At 47.9% G+C, this 20,452-nt stretch overlaps 1 protein-coding gene across 4 annotated transcripts in view; it reads right to left on the bottom strand.

Annotated features, from left to right (window-relative positions):
• Positions 1-1,097: 1,097 nt before the first annotated feature.
• The window catches only part of SLC25A37 (solute carrier family 25 member 37), a 35,861-nt gene continuing 16,506 nt past the window's right edge, over positions 1,098-20,452 (bottom strand). Inside the window, exons 2-5 of one of the 4 annotated variants that reach the window (XM_033134124.1) lie at positions 8,883-10,309; positions 6,178-6,406; positions 4,130-4,186; positions 1,098-2,303 (exon numbers count right to left, since the gene is read on the bottom strand). In XM_033134124.1, coding sequence (XP_032990015.1) covers positions 1,783-2,303; positions 4,130-4,186; positions 6,178-6,406; positions 8,883-8,906 — 831 coding nt within the window. In that variant the 5' untranslated portion in view covers positions 8,907-10,309 and the 3' untranslated portion in view covers positions 1,098-1,782. The other 3 variants (XM_033134123.1, XM_033134126.1, XM_033134125.1) reach the window with 3 other exon arrangements.

Here is a 20,452-nt window from a genome sequence, read left to right on the forward strand (position 1 = left end):
GGGCACACGTGGGAGCTGCCCGTGACACTCGCCTGTCCCTGACCTGAGACTACCAGAGGCACTGTGTGTCGGGGTCCAAGACGGAGACTGTCCCAGTGCCACCTGAATTCTTCCCAGGAAGCTATGGGAGCCCAGGTCTGAGCCTCAGTGAGATCCCGGACACTGACTGGGGCTGAGGTGAAGGGTGAAGGGCAAAGGGTGAAGGTTGGGACCAGCCTGCAGGAAGGAAGGTACGTGCCTCCTGCTCATGTTAAGAGACAGGCTCTTGAAAAGAAACTGCAGCCATTGGCCTTCCTGTGGTGAGAGGTCTGGCAGCCAGTGGAAAGGTGTGGCTGGAGGCAACAGGCTCGCATTTGTTTTCTCTTAGTGACAACCTGGCCCAGATTCACCATTTCAGAAAACAAGGCAGTGAGGCCTTATGTTCTCAGTTGTCGTGGACCTAGTGAGGCTGAAGATGGCTCCAGAAGTGTCCTAATTCATGCATGAGGGTCCAGCTGCAGGGCGCCGGCTAGAGGGCCTGGCTTCTGTCTCTGTGCAGTGAGAGGCTCTGTGACAGGGCAGGGGAGAACAGACAAATGTCATAGGTACGCTTGCTGTTTTTGAAAATGCCTAAAACTGCACAGGGAAACAGGAGATTTAGTCAAACACACACAGAACAGAATACCCGAAGGGCCTAAGTTAAAAGATAGATGCAGAAAGAAGTCCTAGCGTAATGGTAGGACTGCCCACGGCCTGCCCAACAAGTAGCCAGATGTTGGCATTTCAAGGGCTTCTAAGTGTTGGCACAGGGAGGCGAATGAACATTTGTGTCACTCACAACGAGGGAAGGAGATGGTCTCAGTAGGTGTAAGACTAGTCATCCTACTTCACCTGGGGCCACTGCCCTCCAGTGTGAGCGACCCTGTCAACCAGCATGTGTTCATGCAAACAGCAGATGTCCCAGAACCAGGTCTTTGGTCCTGGAATTTCAAGGAGAGACAAAGGCAAAAGGCACATGAAGGTGGCTGATTGAATAAAAGAAAAACGAAAAGTAGCTGGAAGATACATATTATTTTGATTTTTTCAGTGTACTTTTTTTTCCCCCATGAAAAGAGAAATTCAAAATATAAACTTATGTTTATTATTTTACATTCAAGTGAAATTTCCCATCTGGGGTCTCAACATAATTTTAGGTCAGATCCAGCAATTTATTACTTTGGTGCCTTTTACTTAACCCAAATGGAAGCATTCAGCCCTCTATTAAAAAAAAAAACACAACACAGCTTTGTAGTCCCAGCTGTCACACTGATTCATACACACACATGGACACACACACACAAATCCAAAAACCTCTACATAGAAAAATAAAGGATAAACATTATCCATCCCTTTTATATCGTGTACGGAACTTTTATATCCTTTTCGTTTTTGTTTTTTTGCTTTAATGTTTTCAGTCACTGCACATTTTCTTCCCACCTGTGAGATCTACAATTCTAGGGGAAGAGCCTGCCACGGTGAAGCAGAAAAGCTACCCTCCTCTTAGGGGAGGAAGAGAAAAAGCAATTTCTTGCTCCCCTTCCAAAGTCCTTCCCTACCTACCACCACCTTGGATGTGCCTGCGGACGGCCTCTTGGTAAGCGGCTGTCCCATCCTCTCCTTTCTGTAAGGTGTCAGGGAGCGGTAGGCCCACCCTGCAAACACCCTGCAAAACTGATCTCGGTGTGCGGGCAAGGGAATGGCAGCAGGTAGGGAAAGCCTTTTAAAAATAAAAGATTCTGGAACCACTGCCCACCGCCTGTTCCTTCAGTATGGAGTTCGATTCTCCAGCTTGTGCTTGGTGAGGAAGTACTTGAAAAACTCATAGACGGACCAGGAAATGGCAGTGGAAGGCATCTGGTAGAGAACACGGGCCTGCATGCCTTTGAAGTAGCCAGGCAGGCCGTTGAGCTGGTACACTGTCCGGAAAGCGTTGGCCATGCCCGACAGCCGGCCACTGATGTTGGCCAAGTTGAGGGCCATGTTCTCCTGAGTGTTGAGGAGGGTCTTACACACGTCCAGGGGGGTGGTGGCGGCCGCGGCGAGGGCCCCGGCCAGCCCTCCTGAGATGATATGGGACCGTGGGTTATAGCCCCGGTGAGGGTTGACATGCTCCTGCAGGAACTCATAGGTGATGAAGTGGATGGACTGGAAGGGAACGTTCATGGCCAGCTGCGTGGTGTAACTCCGGTAGAAGGCCCGCAAGCCCTCAGTCCTCCAAACTGTCCGGATGCAGCTGAGGGCCGACCGGTGGGGCGAGTTGTACATCTGCATGCGCTGCTTCACAACTGTCGTCGGGGCCGCAGGGCACAATGGACGGGCAATCAGTCAGTGAGCAGTTGGTTGGTTTGGCCCCACCCCAGGTCGGAGTGAAATGGGAAGCCAAGCCATAAAGAGAAACAAGCAAGTTTAGACATGCTGGTAACAGGTCACAGAGACCTAGCACACACACAGCCCCAGCCTGAGACCACAGAGGGCCAGCTCCAGGCAATCCCAACCCAGTGCCAGGAAGGTGGCTATTTCCTAAACTTTCTCTGGCCTGAATCTTGTTTAAGATAGTCCCTAAACCAGGCCACCACTTCGAACTGGATTCCCTAACCTGACCCCCAGATCCTGGCTACCTGGGGGAATTGCACCTGCCACAAATCTAAATCCTGCCCTGACCCCTCTGCCTTCCTCCATCCGAACACATCTCCCGGACTCGTGCCCTGTCTTTTCTTCTGTGGTCTGGACCTCTGAAAGTGTCATTAGCTTCTGTGTCACAGTGCTCTTGGAAGAGACACTAGAATTATGTCAGCCCAAGTTCCATGACAACCTCCAGTGAAGACCCTGCCTTTAATACAAAAGGAACTGGTGGTTGGTTCCAAGGACATGAGGCACGTGAGGGCCAACTATGGTCCCTTAGGCTTAGATTTGTGATCAGCCCCGCACGTGGCCAAAATGAACTCATACAGTGCGCTTTTCTTTTCAAGAAATCAAGTCCTGAAATCAATATAACCTCAAGGAGAAGGGGAAGTTGAACCTCTTTTTTTTTTTTTCTCCTTTAAAAAGTAAAACCAAAATTCTTGCCTGGTTAGCCCTCCTCTGGGCTAACTGGTCACTGACCCTGTATGAATTGCCTTGAACACACAACAAGTGAAGCCCACCTCCCATTCTGACCCCTCGGGTTGCTGCAGGACAGAACCAGTCCCCACATCTGCTAGGGCATTGGAGCCAGCTGAGAGCAAATAAGAAAATTTAACCATAAAAGACAAAAACAAACTTATGAGACTAGACTTAAAATGTTACCTCTGATTCTCCCTTCTGGCAAGAGACCATTTTCAGATGGGGGAGAAAGATGGAGGGAGTCCCTCATCTCTGAGAGACTAACCCAGCTGAAAGCAGGCCCAGTACGAGGTCCCAGAACTCCTCGCTATTTAGACCCAGTTGGCTAAGGACACTAGGACACAGACAACGCTGACAGAACTCAAGTATCCACAGTTGACAACTGTTTTCGAACACTCGGCCAAATGTTAATTTATGAAGTAATGATGCATACAAAGGGGTTCATAATATTCTTGTCTCTACATTTGCAAATGTTTGAAATTTTCCATAATAATTTCAAATTTCTTTTTAAAAAGCAAATTGAATATTAGCCCTCATGAAAGGCCTTTGATGGGTTTCCCCCTAAATTTGTCTAGGGTTGATAAGTGAACAAGGGCCAGAGGTAGTGTGTGTGTGTGCGTGCACACAGATTTTACAGTGCAAAAGCATGCGGAAGAATGGCCAGGAGAGCTGTTAAAATAGATTCCCTGTCCTTACCCCAAGATTTTGATTTAGTGGGCCTGGGCTGGGACCTAAGAAAGCATTTCTCATGTCCCCAGGAGATGCTGGTGGCTGCTAGTCCCCAGGTCACATTCTGAGTAACTCCGTTTAAAAGAACAGGAATACTAAAAGGTCAAATGCTCATGTCCCTTGTCAAGGCCTTTAATAACGTTATAAAGAATTCTCCTGCTTATTCTGCCTGGGGGCCAGGAGTCCTCTTGCCCAACCTTCTATATCCCTCCCCCAACACCTTTTTGTCCAGCCCCTTTGACATTCCCGGCTGCCGCTCCCTGGGACCGTGAAACATTACCTTCTGCTGGATTCATTACTGCATCGTGGAGCAGTGTGGCCATACTCCCAGCTATCCCTGCAAAACAAACTCCAGAAAATTACCCTCTGGGACTAGGCGTTCTGAGGAAGTTCCTGGAACCTAAAATCAGACGGAACCCTGAGCACAGCTTTCTAAAAAGCAAAAGTCACTATCAACTCCACCCAGATGAGCACTGACTCTTCAAACCCTAAAGCAATCATGGAAATACTGGATAAAAGTGGGGAAAGTGACACGGGCACAGACACCCACATCTTCATCTTGCAGAAACCTCATTTTCTTTCTTGTCGTCAACCCCGAGAACAGGCTATACCTGCTAACGCTGGATGGTCCTCAGAAACCACGCTTCGTGGCTTTTTCTACTGTTTAGGTTTTAATTCTCGCTCATCTCTGTCTATAGAGGAACTCACTCTGCCCCTTACACTGGGGGCAGTCAGAGGGAGTGATACCATGTATACTTCTCAGAGAGAGAAAATGCCAGAAGAGGAATCTTTAAGAAAATTCCTTAATAAAATCTAGGCATTTTTTTTAACAAAACGGGCATGCGCAGAGGACATCAGGAAGATCTGCACGTGGTAGATTTTCAGGGTTAATTTAGAACATTATGACTTGTCTCCGAGGTGGCCGACCCCATCCAGGGTCTCATCTGGCTTCAAGAACCAGGAGCTTCAAAAGCCTGATTCAGGCCTAGAATCTTGCTTTGGGCTGTGGGCTTCCGGCCTCATGCGGGTAACATGCCCAGTAATTAAGATTACGGCTGGAAGGTCGGAGGAGTGTGGGATACCAGGATAAGGCTTCAGATATGCATACACACCCTCCTCCCTCCTCACACACACTTCTGATTATCCCCGGAAAGGTCAAAGTGCAACCACAGCACACGGCACAGTGCAGCAGTGACAGCACTGGGCAGAACTTGGCATAACCTGGGTTCCATCAAACCGCCGTCAAGGGGTTTAGTGACCAAGGAGCTACATCCTCACATAAGGCAGTTGCAGCAAAAGGAGGGTTATGGACGCGGGGCTCTCTGTGACCATCTCAATAAATGCAATTAACAGCCAATTTTTAAAAAGCAAAACAAATGTCTGCAAACCAGCCAGGTGCAGTTATTATTACCAAGGTTTGCTGATGGAAGAGCTGCTTTTTGGTTCTGAGCAGCACAAAAAGAGAAAGGAAGCAAGTCGTTGCTGGTCACGTCTACCTCTCGCCATTGTTGAACAATTAATTTTGTTAAAATAAGTACACCGGAGGCTGCTATCCATAGTCCCATTCCATACCCAAACAAAAACCAACAAAAGCCAAACCCACAGAAGAGGCGAAAATAACCGCTCAGCCGGGCCCCGTAAGACATGTCTATGTAAGAGCTGCCCGCCAAACTCAAGCCCCTACCCCACTCCCTCAAAACAACAAAACTATTTCAGCCCTTGATCGCAGAGAGATGCAACTCAGACAAACGGAAAAGAATGGGGGTGAAATTCCCCAATCCCCAGAAGCTTAAAGTGGGAAAGGTCGTCTGCGCTGGAGCAAATCCTTTGTCAGCCATAAAACTTCTTGACCTTTTAAAGCTTAGTTTAGATCTTGACGTTGTAGAGACCTGTTGAACCAGTTTTTAAATAGTCTCAAAGAAGCTGTCCAGATAACATTTTTTTGTTTGTTTTTGGAATCCAGCATTCAAAAGTTTTGTTCCTAGTCAGGGCTACTGTTTTCCTAGATCTGATCATTAATGGCTTTTGACTGTTTAAAAAAAGAAAAAAAAACACAAAACGAAAACCCACACAACAATGAAAACTGAAACACCTCTGTCACTGATTTTCCCCCAGGCTTCAGAAAGCGAAGGAGGGGTATGGAAAAAAAGCATGTGTGTGTGCGTGTGTTTGGGTGTGTGTGCACACACACGACTCTAGAGTTCTTTATTCATAAGCAAGCGTGGCGGAGACGAGACGTCAGGCTGCTGGGTCACAGGGAGAAGAACCCTGGGGAAGGGTCTGTTGAAGGACAGAACTTTCTAACTCCAGACAAACGCTTTCAAATACCGTTGGCTAGGTGGCTGTTTCCTTGGTGGTGGAAAACGGCATTTAAAGTTCTTTTCATGTTTTCGTAGCAGGCAAAATACATGGCGTGGGCCGGCCCTGCGCCCATCATCATCACGTTTAGACCTCGCAAGGGCCTCCAGAAGCCTTCAGTCCGCATGATTTTCCTGAGGGCTCCATAGACGCTTGAGTACTGGGCTTTGGGATCTGGATTCAAACTCTGCATTCGTGTCTGAGGGAGGGTGAGAAAACAAGAAAAGCGTGGGCATTAATGAGGATGGTGGAAAGGGAAGACCCAGGGAGAGTGAGAGAAAACGGTCCATTTTCATCGTTTCACAAAATTTCCTGGGGAAGAAAGCATGGATTCTTTCTTTCCTGGAGTACCCGTTCCTCCCCTCACCTCCCCGCACCCGACACACACATATTCACACAGTGTCATTTTACCCAGCAAAGGGGGCAAAGGATAGGAGTGGGAAGACCTGCTTGTGGCCCTAGCAAGCTGTGTGACCTCTGACGAATCCCTGAACCTCTCTTGGCCTGAGGATCCTCCATTCAAAAACGAAACAAAAAAACCACAGGGTTTTCATGAGCATCAAATGAAGCAATGCGTGTGAAAACCCTCAGTAAACTCACAGATCTAGTCAAAAGTATTATTATTACCCTGGTCCCGCTCGGGTTCTACTGTCTTCTGTGTCCTCACTTATCTGCGACTTTCATGTTCTGAAAGCTCCTGTTCAGCCCCTACCATGAAATTTCCCCAGAATCCTTGAGCCCATGTCCAGAATTTCTGCCATAAGCTTGTTTGCTATAAATATCTTTGCCACAAGCATTTTCACTGCACAACTAATTGGCCACAAGGCAATTTTGCTGTCAAAGATAAAGTAACAAAAAATAAAGACGGACGTTAAGAAGGACATAATGAAACATTAAAAAGACTTCTTGTGAAAAGGGGATATACTTCGTCTTGGAAGTCTTTAGTATGATACATTTAGTTACTTGTGTTTCCTCACTTGGCATCATACTTTTTCTTTTCCGTTACCATGTCCTCCTTCATTAAGAGAGGTATCAGTTTCCAACTAAAGAATCGATAACGCTCTCAGAGACTGTTGTGAATGAGTAGCGACCTCTTTCATATTTGCATAGCTTGGTAAACTTTTGGTGTTGACAGGTGGGAGGGAGGACTGTGATCCCCAAAGGATTTGCAAACTGATATGTGATCATTTTCTAGCATAGGATGCAATCTGGCTTTCCATGGAGCTTCGCAATCTGCTTTACCCGTAGTTGCTATCATCCACTATTTTAAGAGCACCACATCTACTCATCACTCTGTATGACCATCGTGAGTGCTGAGATTTATATCATATAAAAATAGGAGTTCTACGAGAATTTTATCAATGGAGAAATGAAACCAAACTAACAACTAGCTTAAATACATGAAGGCCGCCAAATGTAAAGCAGACTATCAACTAGCTACTTTATCTTTTACCCTAAAATTGCCTAACGGACAATTAGTTGTGCAGCAAAAATGTTTGCAGTGAAAGCACCTAGAACCCCTCCAGCCTTCACCTCTCTCTCATTTCCTCTAAATATTTTTTACATTTCATCATTACAAGATAGCCCTTAAGTATGAATGGTCTTGTCCTTAATTTCTTCATACAGACAGTCCTGCCTCCTGAGGCAGAGACCCTGGTTTTCCCCATCTCTGTTAATGCCATCAGGCTAACCAAGCACTTGCATAAGTGTGACAGTTAATCTTACGTGACAGTTAATCTAGTGAGGCCATGGAACCTACACTGGTAACTGATATGATCAAACACTAGTCTAGGTGTTGCTGTGAAGGTATATATATATTTTTTAGACAAGATTACCAATTAAATCAGTAGAATTTAAGGAAAGCATATTACCCTCCCTAGTGAGTGGGCCTCGTCTAATCAGTTGAAGGCCTGAAGAGAAAAATTCTGATGTCCCCCAAGGAAGAAAGTGTTCTTCCTCTAGACAGTCTTTGGACTTGAACTGCAATGTCCACTGTTTCCTGGGTCTTCAGCCAGCCTGCCCGGCAGATTTTGGACTTGCCAGACTTCACCTCACTCAGTTTGGAGAGCCACTAAATAAAGGCCCCTTCCACTCGTAGCACTTTCTACTAACAACCTCCATCCCACCTTGGCAGTAAGGGAGTCATCTCTGGTTATGTGAGGAGGGGACGGGGAGGGGGTGCTTTGGGGAGGACAGTGTGTGCCAAGGAGGTAGAGACAGGAAACACTGCGGCACATGGTAGCAAAGCCAGCCAAGCCAATGCCACCCGTCTGAATTCTAGCTCTGGGATTTTGATCAGGTTCCTTAATTTGGGGGCATGAAATAATCCCCCCAGAGCACGTTGGCCGGCTGAAATAACAGTGGGAAATACCTGGTATGGATGGGCAGTCAACAAAGACCGTTCCCTCTCCTACCCGCCCTTTATGTGCGTGAAGGCCTTAGGAGGTCTCTCCCTTACAAAGCCGCTCACGTAGACTCCCAAGGGAAATTTCGGATTGCTTTCTCACCTCCTCTTTTTAAAAGGAGGGGTGAGGCAGTGGGAGGAGTAAATATTACTGAGCCCACACGCATCATCCTCTTATGGGAAAGAGGAGGACACCTGGTACCTTTGCACACTCAGTGGACTTCTCTATCCTCGGGGGGGTGGTCATTTTTAATGACACATACCTACATACCTGGAACAGAGGGAAGTGGCCCATAAGCGCAGAGGACCCAGTCAAGGCTACAGTGGCCAGGTTTGGGGCCAGAGCCTCTTTAGTCCTGATGCACCATGATTCTTCAACCTGCCTGCAGAGAGCACTCCCTCGGGGTCAGGTACCGGAACACAGAGGAAAAGTTGATGAGGAAACAAGGAAAGTGTGAGCTAAGAGCAGAATGACACGGACACCCCAGGGTTCCAAGGCTCAGAGGAAAGATGAGGAATGACCAAGCTACACCGTTACAGTCATGGCAGCTTCCTCAGAAGAAAGGCTGAGAGACGCCGGAGGCAGACGGGCAAGAAGGGAGGCAGAAAAGGCTAGAGCCCGAAAGAAGATAAGCAGTTCGTTTAGTTTCTCTTTTTCCTTTTGAGTGACTCTGCCTGTGAAATGTACCACACAGAGCTGGGCATTTTCTATCTGCTTGTGGACCAGAGAAGAAAAAGTCAGGGGTAGGTGGAAACAACGCAAGTGTTCAAGGAATAGACAAGCAAAATGTAGCATATCTGTATAATGGAACATTATGCAGCCTTAAGAAGGAAGGCCATTCTGACACATGCTGCAACATGGATAAACCTCGAGGCCATGGATGCTAAGTGAAACACGCCAGAGACAAAAGGACAAATCCTGTATGATTCCACTTATATGGGTACGTAGCGTAGTCAGAATCATAGAGACAGAGAGTAGACAGTGGTTGCCAAGGGCTGAAGGGAGGAGGAAGAGGGATGGTTGTTTCATAGGGACCGAGTTTTGGTTTTAATAGGGACAGAAGTTGTACTTCTTAAAATGGAGGACGGTGATGTTAGCCCAACAATGTGAATGTACTGCAGGGCCCTGAACTGTACACTTAAAAATAATGAAGACGGGTATTTGATATCTTGTGTGTTTTACCACATTCAAAAACAAAACGTCAGGGGGTGAGGGTGGAGAGAAGGAAAGCGAAATTTAATGAAGTAGGATGTATGAAGAGAGGGCGGAGATTGAAAACGCACAACAAAAACAAAAACGGAGACAGAGAATTTCACAAACCGCCTTTCCTGTCCTGGGTTTCACTTCCTGCTCAAGGCCTAGCTGCATGGCTCTCCTGTTTCCTTAGAGCAAATTCCCACTCTGTGCACTTTAATTCTCCCCTCTTAGAAAATGCATAATGCCCATCAGCGTAGTAAAAGTTCTCCGAAAGCAGATCTTCAGGAAAGCAGCCTGTTGAACGTGGTTTAACAAGGCACTTCTTAAACGTTTGTCTTTGGCAATGGAAGCCCTGGCTCAATGGATAACCAGTTCCACCGTGCAGAACACACTTCAGAAAACACAGCTGAAGCCACGGTGGGCCCTGGAAGCAGGAAGTGCAGTGATCAGCTCCAGGTGTCAGAAGGATGTCCCTCATCCACACCCCTGGAAGACAAGGCCTGAAAAAGGAGGTGGCAGATAAGCAGGAGGAACCCTCTGCTGTATGTTGTCATGTTACTCCACATCCACTGCACAACTGCTGTTTGCTCTCAAAGGAGCAGGATGGAGAAAAGTACCTTGGCCCAGAAACCAGGAGACCCGGGTCTCTGGCTTGGTCCTGCCACTCACTGCGTGACCTGAGCAAGTCCCCTCTGGCTCTAGAATAGCAATGCTATAGGAAGGCGCCATGTCAATGATATAAACTCTGTATGTGTCATTGAACTGGCCAGAAAGGAGTACAAAATCGAGCCCGTTTGACTCAAAGTCTCCCCTAAGAGGACAAAACAGGACCAGCTTGCCTTGTTGGCCTGTCCTCTTACTGAGGGGAGGAGGGAAGAGAGTGGAAAAGACGCGTGCTGTCCCAGGTGAGCTCGCTGGATCATATGACGGGAGCCGCCAGGCCCTGGGCAGAGAGCACATCTAACTCAGCACCTGCCTTTTCAGATGGGAAACTGGGACAGAGCAGGGAAGCCACTTGGCCAAGTTCATACAGATAAGGAGGCACGGATCTAGGCTCTGGGCCCTGGGCCAGGACCAGAAAAGCAAAGCAAAGGGAGAGAGCTGAACTTGGCAGGGGAACCTGGGACCACCCTGAGCATCCAGCCGGGGACAGCCCCGCCCAGCCCAAGACCCTGCAGCCTCACTCGGCCACTGTCCTCAACCCTCACCCCCACCCCTGACCTGGACACGGCTGGGGATTCCCAACCCTCCTTTCTCAACTCTTCAGAATAAGAAACAAATAATATTAATAATATAAAAAACTTCCCGTGCCGAAAGCACATGAAGCACTGAAAGAACCAGGAGAAGATAATGCAGAATCTGTCCATTCATCCGCTAAAAAGCACCTGCTGCGCTCCTACAGAGGCAGGTCGATGGAGAGACAGGGTACGGATGGGGGCTCCCAGTTCTTGGTGTGAACAAACAAACCCCACAGCACCAAGGGGCACAACTCCCACCGAGGGACTGGGGCTGTGCTCCAGAAAGCTAGCCAGGAATCTCTGTTCTAGAGTCTCTCCTGGAGAAAGGAAAGAAGGTTCAGGCACCTAGAAAGTGCTAGGAAAATGCCAAATAATGTTAGCATCTGCCACCCAGTATCTACTTCAGAATCAGAAAGCTAGTTGGTAAGTTTAATTCTACCCCGTCTGCCAACGGCTGCCCCATAGCACTGCCAGTCTCTAAGTCGAATCAGAGTAAAATGTCTAAGCCACACTGCAGGGCCCCAGCCCTGTCCCTACCCATGGTCACGGGCGTCACTCTGGCCTGCAGCTCTCCCAGTTCCACCCATGGCCCGTCCACAGCGCTGTGTGCCTGCTGCTCTGGGGGTCTGCTGATGACACCCCAGCTCCTGCCCACACCCACCCAGGGCAGAGCATCAGGCCATGGAGCCCGCTCCCGGGCAGGCCTCCCTTGCTGAGAGACCCCCCCGGGCATCACGGCAAGGCCGGCGGGAAGAGGCAGTTTTGGCACAGTGCTTTGTGGGGAGAGGACTGCTTTCCAGAAGACAGCCATGGACCTCATCAAGGGCTTGGAAAGCCCTGTCTCACGTTCCAGAATCCTTGGGAAGCACACAAACCACATCAAGGCAAAGCACGCACAGTCAAGCTTTCAGCACTCTGAGTTCAAAACTGCCAGCATTGACTCGGGACCTGCATGTGCCCTTATTATACTCATTGCAGACGATGGACTCCTCATGGTGCTTCTGACCATCATAGCCTGGCCTTTTGAAAACAAGTGTAGAAATCATCCGAAATGAGGCACGAGGACACCATCCAGCATCATTCCCACACACGTCAACCAGGAACAGAGCAATGCAGAAAGTCCTTTAAGGGATCCGGCTGCTGACGGCACGCAGAGATATGTTGCTGTGCACGTATTTCACAAGTTCAAATTCCCAAATCACATCTTTTTACATCTCCCAAATTGGCAAAACTGTGCACAAAGGGAATATACTTTGTCTCTCTCTCTCTCTTTAATTAAAAGGAAAACTCGATCCTCTTGAAGTTTAGGAATCAGCCAGAGAAAAATGACTCCTCCAAAGCAGTTCTTGCCTTTCCCCCCAATAAAATGGGGGTGTTGGGGGGATAATCACATATCAGAAGCATGTGGCAGAGTGGTGCAGGGGAGTGCCAGGCCTAGCTGTGCTGAAAGCCCCTGTTCAGAACCATGGTTTTAGAGCAAGCAAAGGGCCAGCTCATGGGAAAATCGAGCAGAAAAGCTGTACAGAGGAGAGATAGATGAGAGATGGTGGAAACACACCTCCAGCTAAATCACCTCCGCATCAGTGTCCCTGTCTTCCTCTAGGAGCCCGAGACGCCCCTCCGTTTCCAGGTCGCCCCGATGTTGGGGGAGGGAAGGAGGAAGTGGCTCAGATGTGTGAAAACAAACCCTCAAGGCCGCCTTTTCACTTATGTCCCATGGGGCCCAATTTCAGAAAAGTCACATTTGCCCTTCTGAACAGACCAGTCACACTCCGATGTTCCTGTTGTCTGAGACAGTGGGCCTGGACTGCAAAGGGTTTGCGCCACCTGTCATGAATACTCTCCAGACACAACACTGAAACCTTCAGGGCCCATCAGGGGCAGGTGCAGGGTGGGGGGCACTGCTGTTTCTGGGGACAAAATGACGAAGTAAAGAGCCTTCATGATGAATTTGGTAGAATGCAAGACAATAAAAATCCAGTTCCTTCCTCCCAAGGAAGAAGCCACAGCACCAAACACCATTCTTCCTAGAAACAGGGCACAGTGGGAGGAGCCAGACCCCAGATCACAGGGAAGGGCTGCAAAGGAGCCATCTGAGCAGAACATAGACAGAGGGAAGACACTGCAATCGATAAGAAATGGAGCTGTCATTACACTCCCTTCTATACTATTTGGGTTTCTTTGACCACGTGCATGTGTTACTTTGGAGGGGAAAAAAAGGGAAAGAGAGCAGGGAGAACAACTGTGGCTGAGGTGGAATGTGAACATGCTGGCGGATCTAGGTAAAAGGAGGGTGTGTCTGGAGGGGACCTGTGCGGGATGCAGAGCTGAAGTATGGGTGGTCAGGGAGCCCTGGACTCGGGAAGGTGGCAACGCATTAAATGATCAATAAATGGTTGCTTGGAGAAAGGCAGGTTGGGGCTAGACTATGGGAGGCCCTGAAGAGCTTGCAAAGGAATTTGGAATTTACTTTATCGTCAAGTGTTTTCCAGTTATGTACTTACTACAAAGGAAGACAGGAGCCATGAAGAGCCACACCGTAAGCAGGACAGATGTGCTCTCCTGCATCTGGGCAGAGGGAGCTGGCCTATGCAACAGAAGTCCAACCCACAGGTCATGCTACACTCTCTTCCAAGCTGTGGTTGCCTGCAAGGTCACCGTTAACACCACATGCCACTGAGGTCTCTCTGTCCCTAACCTCGGGCAACAGCTTACCACCCTGCCTTATGGTTGAAGCTTTCCCACATTCCTTTATCCTAGGAGCCAAACCTAGTCACTCCGCCCCTTCTCTAGAGAATTCTACAGCAGAAGGAGGGAGGGATGAAAGAATCTGTGCCTGGCTAAGGCCCAATACACCCAGGACTCGCTCAGTTTGTGGCCCGCCCAAAGGATTAAATTACTTCTGCTCTATAGGTGGGCAAATTCCCAAGATTCCAGGTAATGGGGCTCATGTTCCATGGGTGGGATGGATGACCTCACTGGGGAACAAGAGAGCAGGCAGAGCACTGGGCTGCACGGGAAGCCTGAACCACCGGTCACTCGTACCTACCTTGCCGGGCTCTCGCGAGATGAGCAGCAGCTAGGGCCCTACACTCTCATCCCATATCTGACCCTCATAGACTGTGTGGCCTTAGGCGAACTAACTTGCTTCTCTGAGTCCCAATGCCTCTTAAGTCACAAAACACTGATAATAATCAAAACAGTCACATTAGCAGCCAACTAGCCCCGTTTACAAAAAAGGAAACTGAGGCACAGAGGGGATAAGCAACTTGCCCCAAGGTCAGAGCACAGAAAGAATTGGAAGCCAGGTGTCTGGTTCCACAGATGCCCTTAACCACAAGGTGACATAACCTCTCACAAAAGAGTGGACTGGAAGGGATCATAAGTGATCCCCAACTTTGGCTACAACCACGGGAAGTCACATGTATACCACCCCTATGTGCTTTCTGAAGAGGGAGAAGGCCTGGTATGTCAAGGTCACCTAAATCCTTGCTGATTAAGTTCACGCAGCTCCCGAAGGGTCTGTCTAGGTCCAGCCCGCAAGCAGTGTATACGTATAGGCTGTTGCAAGCCCAGTCTGATGGAGGACATTGAGAAATAGTTGCTAACACCTGGCCACTGGTCCCAAACAGTACGAATGGTTGGTTCAACACAAACCCATTCTCTCTCCTCGGAAAGAATTCGAACCGTTTGCCCACCCACACTGAAATCATTTGCCCATGGATGAAAGCCTGGCACTCCATCGGTATGCAAAGACTGAGACTGAATATTTCAACAGTCAGACTGCTTTCAAGTCCCTTGGCCTCCCTAAGGCGTCCCCTGACTCAGCAGCCTTGTTTATCATTGGCTTATAAACACCCCACCTACAAGTAAAGACAAGATGTCAGAGACAGAACTGGAGAAACACATTGTCCAAAGTTTTCCCTATAGGTAAACTCACTAAGGCATCATGACGCCACATGGAAGAACAAAATACAAGCGTCCACCTGGAAGCACCCTAGAAGCACATGAAGCCACTCTGGGCACCAGGATTCCTACTGTGGGGAGGAGAAGAAAAGAATCCCAGCTCTGAAAGCATGTGCCAAGATTCTCTACACGACGGCTCTGATCCCTGCTCCCTATTTCAGCGCCAGCAGCTCTACCATCATCTCTCTTACATAGTGGGGCTCCCCATGGGCTTTGTTTGATTTTAGATGCTGCCACCCATCTAGCCTTCCCAGCCTAACTTTGCTTTGCTAGTGAGGAAACAGTTATGTGATTTGCCCAAGCTCCCAGCGCCAAGACCCCGAGCACTTTGACTCCCAGACCCCACCTGTCTGACCACCCTTCAACTATATTTTGCTGAAAATCCCAATCATGAAATCTCAAAGAAACCTTGTTCAAGCACCCACCCCGTACCCAGTGCCCTGGGCTTTGAATTCATCTGTTCACTGAACAACTACACATTGAGTTTCTACTCCATGCCAGGTGCCATTATTATAGGACCTGAGGACACAGAGATGGCCCGTCCCCTACCACCTCACAATCGAAATCCTACTCTAGTTTTCAGATGTGTGCCCTTGGGGAAGTTACTAAACTTTTCTGACCTTCAGCTCCCTCATCTGTATCAACTCCTATTTCACATGCTTTCTGCGATGGATAAATGAGGAAACGTAAGCACATCGGTCACCTGGTACAGTACAGTAGGTGTTCAATAAAGGTTAGTCATCATTGTAATTATTTCGAGAAGGGCTCCAGGATGTCCCCTGAACCACGAACTATGTTAATACAAATGATACTGGATATAATACAAATGGTAAATAAAATGGAATTTTATTAAAAACCACCACCAAAACTAACTTAATCTTGTCTAAAAGGTGTGGGGATTTTTCCTTGCTTACTGATAAATGGCCATTTGGTACAAAGGATCTCGTTGCAGGTTTGAACTGAATCATTTAACTACAGAACAGGACAGGTCGTAAGCCACACAACAGACCCCAGGGTTCCAGAAGGAAGCTACCAGCTACAGGGCACTGGTGTGGGGGACTCCAGGCCACAGTTCCACCAACCTCACAAGAAAGGGAAAGGAACGAGATCCAACCCCAACCCCCTCTGACCAGAAAGAGGCTGGACAAAGGTGAGGTGGCTTCCAGTTTCCACTGGAGCCCAGACCCACAGTGGCCAGCACAACAGGCCCTGGAGCCTCACCTTCATCTAAATCCCAGCTCTGCGGCTTCCTTCTCACACCTGTACACCTTAAGCAAGTTACTCAATCTCTCTGAGCCTGTTTCTTTATCAGTAAATGGCATTCATAATTGTACCTACCTCCTAAAGTCTCTGTGAGGATTAAAGAAAATAATAAATGAAAAGCCCTTTGCCTGGGGGGCTGGCCTATAGCTGCTGTTGCTTTTATTTATGCTTCTTTTCTTTCTTCTTCTTTTTTTTTTTTTTTGATAAACAGTGAATTCCTAGGAAGATGTCATGTTTACTCTAACTCCTTCATAAAACGAATTCCTTCAGGATTCATTGCGGTTGGGAGCAATCACTGAACAGTGAGACTATAGGACCTGAGTCATTGTCAGGACTGCCCGAGCAGCCCTTTAGTTCGCTGTTCCTCTTAACAGGAGAGAAACTGAGGCCCAGAAAAGTGAGGGGACTTGCCCACAGCAGCCCCATATGGGACTCTGTCCCTCCCAACCACTCCCATGCTTACCGTCCTTCCCTCGCCATTTCTAAATGAATGGACCCAGCTGCTTACATTAATCCTGGTTATGTAACAAAGGAAACTTGGAGAGCTAGAGAGGTAGGGGAGAAAAATCACTAGTGTCAGTTTACACAGGCACAAAAGGGCCAAGATGACGGTGCGACAGGAAGATCACTCACCTGGCCTGGCTGCTCAGAGCCAAGGGCAGTTCTGGAGACCTTCAACTGGTGCTCAAGTCTGAGGCCAGGGCAGGGACTGTAAGTACCAAGGCTCCCTGACAATGTGACTGATGTCCATTCCCGCAAGGTCGCTGCTGTGGAAAGGGCCTCCCCACTGCTCAAGGACTCACTAGCCTCTGAACTATAGGAAACAGCCAGAGGGGGCCAAGCTGAGCTACAGGACTGGGCAGGAGGAGCCCTCTGAGGGGTCTGCTCCTTCCCCCACGCTCCACAGTTACCCGGCAGGACTTGGGCCCCATCCATGGGTGCCAGTAAGTCCCTTGGATTCTGGAGGATTAATCCACGTGGCACTGTGGGACATGTTTCCACGGAGTGTGTCTCACCTTCCCAAGAGGAGCGATCCCCCAAAACGTGCACCTAAATGTGAGCATGACAGAGAGCCCTGTTCCAAGAGTCAGAAGACCCAAACTGCCGTCAGCTCTGCATCCAAATCCCCGAGGAACTCCGAGCAATCCTTTCACCTGGCCGGACACCAACATGAATTGCCACCAGCAGGTAAACCTGAGACGGCAGGGGATTTCTTCTGTTTTGTTCACCCATCTCCTACAACTGTAAATATTTGTTGAATGAATAAATGAAGTTAACAGATTGTCTCTAAGGAGGTCCTTTTCGGCCCCGAGCAATCTAAATCTATGAAACCGGGTAAAGAATCCTTCAAAATACAAATGTGTGTGGGTGTGTTTTATTTGGGGGGAGATAAACCCCGTTTTTAAACACCTGTATAAAAAAGAATTCCAGGAGAAACTGGAACCCTTATGCACTGCTGGTGGGAATGTAAAATGGTGCAATCCCTATGGAAAACAGTATGGAGGTTCCTAAAAAAAGTAAATATACTGGGGGTGCCAAAATAATGTACACACATTTTAAGAGATGTTATCTATGTGTTACTTTTTGAAGTTGAATTGAATTACAGTAGCAATGTGTATGTAGTATGACGTTCACTCAAAAGGTGGCATTAATCAAATGAATGCTAGAGTCACCGAGCGACAGGCAGGACAGTCAAAGAAAATGGCGGAAGCACGGTTGTCGTTAGAGGAGCGCAAGGCCATTTTGAAGTGGCATTTGAAATTTGAGAATGGTGGCAGTACAATGACAATGGAGGCGTGAGTCTACAACAGAACCTCCAAATGCGTAACAACTGCTCGCATCCGTGGTAAGTCTGAGACGCATGGTGCTGTGTGTGATGAGCACAAGGGAAGATCCGGGAGGCCTCGCACAGCAACAAGTCCTGCTGCTTCTGCTGTGGTGTTGGAACAGTTCACACGCTCGCCACAGAAGTCTACCAAACAGTGTTCGCCATAATCAGAAGGGTCTGGACGCTGATGATAACCACTCTGAGCACCTCTTGTAATTGCAGAAGTCAAACATGACTTGGATTCGTCTTTTGTTATCGGTATATATTGAGTATTACAATTGTAATACAGTTTTTCCTTTCTTAAAATGTGTATACATTTTTTTCAGCACCCTCTGTAGAATTACCATATGATCCAGCAATCCCACTTCTGGGTATACAACCAAAAGAATTGAAAGCAGGGACTCAAAGAGATATTTGTACACCCATGTTCATAGCAGCATTTTTCACAATAGCCACGAGGTAGAAGCAACCCAAATGTCCATCCATGGGTGAATGAATAAAATGTGGTATGTAGTACATACAATGGAATATTATTCAGCCTCATAAAGGAAGAAAATTCTAACACATGCTACATCATGAATAAGGCTTGAGGACATTATGCAGCAAGGCAGACATGATCCAAAAAGACAAATAGTGTATGATTCCACTTATATGGGGTACCTAGAGCAGTCACATTCACAGAGACAGAATGTTAGAATGGTGGTTGCCAGGGATTGGGGGAAGGGAAGGGGAAATGGGAATTGTTGTTTGAAGGGTCTAGAGTTTCAGTTTGAGAAGACAAAAAGTTGTGGAGATTGGTTGTACAACAATGTGAATGTACTTAACACTACTGAACTGTATGTATACTTATAAAAGGTTAAGAGAGTAAATTTTATGTTATGCTTATTTCACCCTAATTTTAAAAAAAAAAAATCCTAATCAACAGCTCATTCCACATGCATTTCATAGTCTGAAATTCTGTCACAACCAAATAAGTCCCTCAGCTTCCTTTATCACCTGGGATAGCAGTTTTTGTCTGTCTGGTTTTGGTGAAGGCAACCAGAGGTCCCAAATGCCAAACTGTGATCCCCTGAACACAACAGCATTACTGGCTCCAGAGCCTGCTTTGGAAGGAACGACCTGGAAGGTCAGCCCAGGGGCTCTTGGTCAGAAGGCAAACCCTTAACGGAAGACAGAAAATGCTGAAGATGCAGAATTTGAATCCTCATCCTTTCTCACATGCTGGCCCCTGGTCCCGATGCAAGATGCTAGCCTGTACCACCCCAAAAGGTATTTTTCCCAGGAATCAATACCCCAACTGCTCAGGCATAGAGGTAGCTGCCGAAAACCAGCCAAATGTTTTTATAGGAGAGACTGGGGAATGATGCTGGTAGTTCCAAGGCACTGTCTTGCCAGCAGAGCCAGGGAGCAGAGGGGTCTGAGTGCTGGGATGACAGCGCTGCTGGAATCCACCCTGGACAGGCCCAGAGAGCTGGGCACCTCAGAAGTCCCATGCACGGTTTTCAAGTCAAGTGTGGTCCTGCCACCTTCTGCAAGAATGGCTTCCACACCCTTCACCACACCTTCTAAAGCATGCCCCACTATTAGCCTATTATCCACAGGAAAAAAAGAGTTTTCAAAGTAGTCCTGTCGCCAGCCTTCTCTTGCTCATTCCTCTACTTATAATTATATCAGGTGACCTGTCTGCAGGCCTGTCTCTCCCATTAAAGTCTGAGAAACTCAAAGGAAAGGACGGCCTCACCCATTTGTGGTCTCAGCACCCCAGCCCTGTGCTTTAACTACAACAGACACTCAACTACTTATCAAGGACTCAGAGATGTACTCAATTTCACCCACTGGCATATACAAAGCAGGCTCTTGAAGACCCTTCCCCAAACAGCTATCAGCCTGATGTGGATCTGTGTTCCAAAGTCTGATGCACCTCACCATTTTCTAGAGTCTACCACCAAGGGTAACAGCCAGCTCCAGAGTTCAGGGAACACTAGAGTCTAAGCAGATGTCCAGGGTAAATTTCCCAGATGTTACCTACCAAAGCCAGATTTCCCACAAACACTACTACCAAGTTACCTACACATAAATCATAATGCTGGGTGATTTATGTGTAGGCGGGGTCAGGTCACAGCTGGAGGGCACATTCTCCTGCTTTCTTCACACACCTTTCATACTAGACAATCACATGGAAACATGATAAAAGACCAGAAACACCAGGCTTGATACTCTCATGGTCTTGGGGGCGGGGAAAGGAGGGAAGATACCAAAGGAAACATCCTAAAGACTCACCTTTCAGCTTCCGGAATCCACTTGCATATACAAATATTGGCAGGTATAAATGATTTCATGAGCTTTTT

The sequence above is a fragment of the Rhinolophus ferrumequinum genome, chromosome 18 (assembly GCF_004115265.2).
Source record: "Rhinolophus ferrumequinum isolate MPI-CBG mRhiFer1 chromosome 18, mRhiFer1_v1.p, whole genome shotgun sequence".
In the NCBI taxonomy this organism is placed as follows: domain Eukaryota; kingdom Metazoa; phylum Chordata; class Mammalia; order Chiroptera; family Rhinolophidae; genus Rhinolophus; species Rhinolophus ferrumequinum.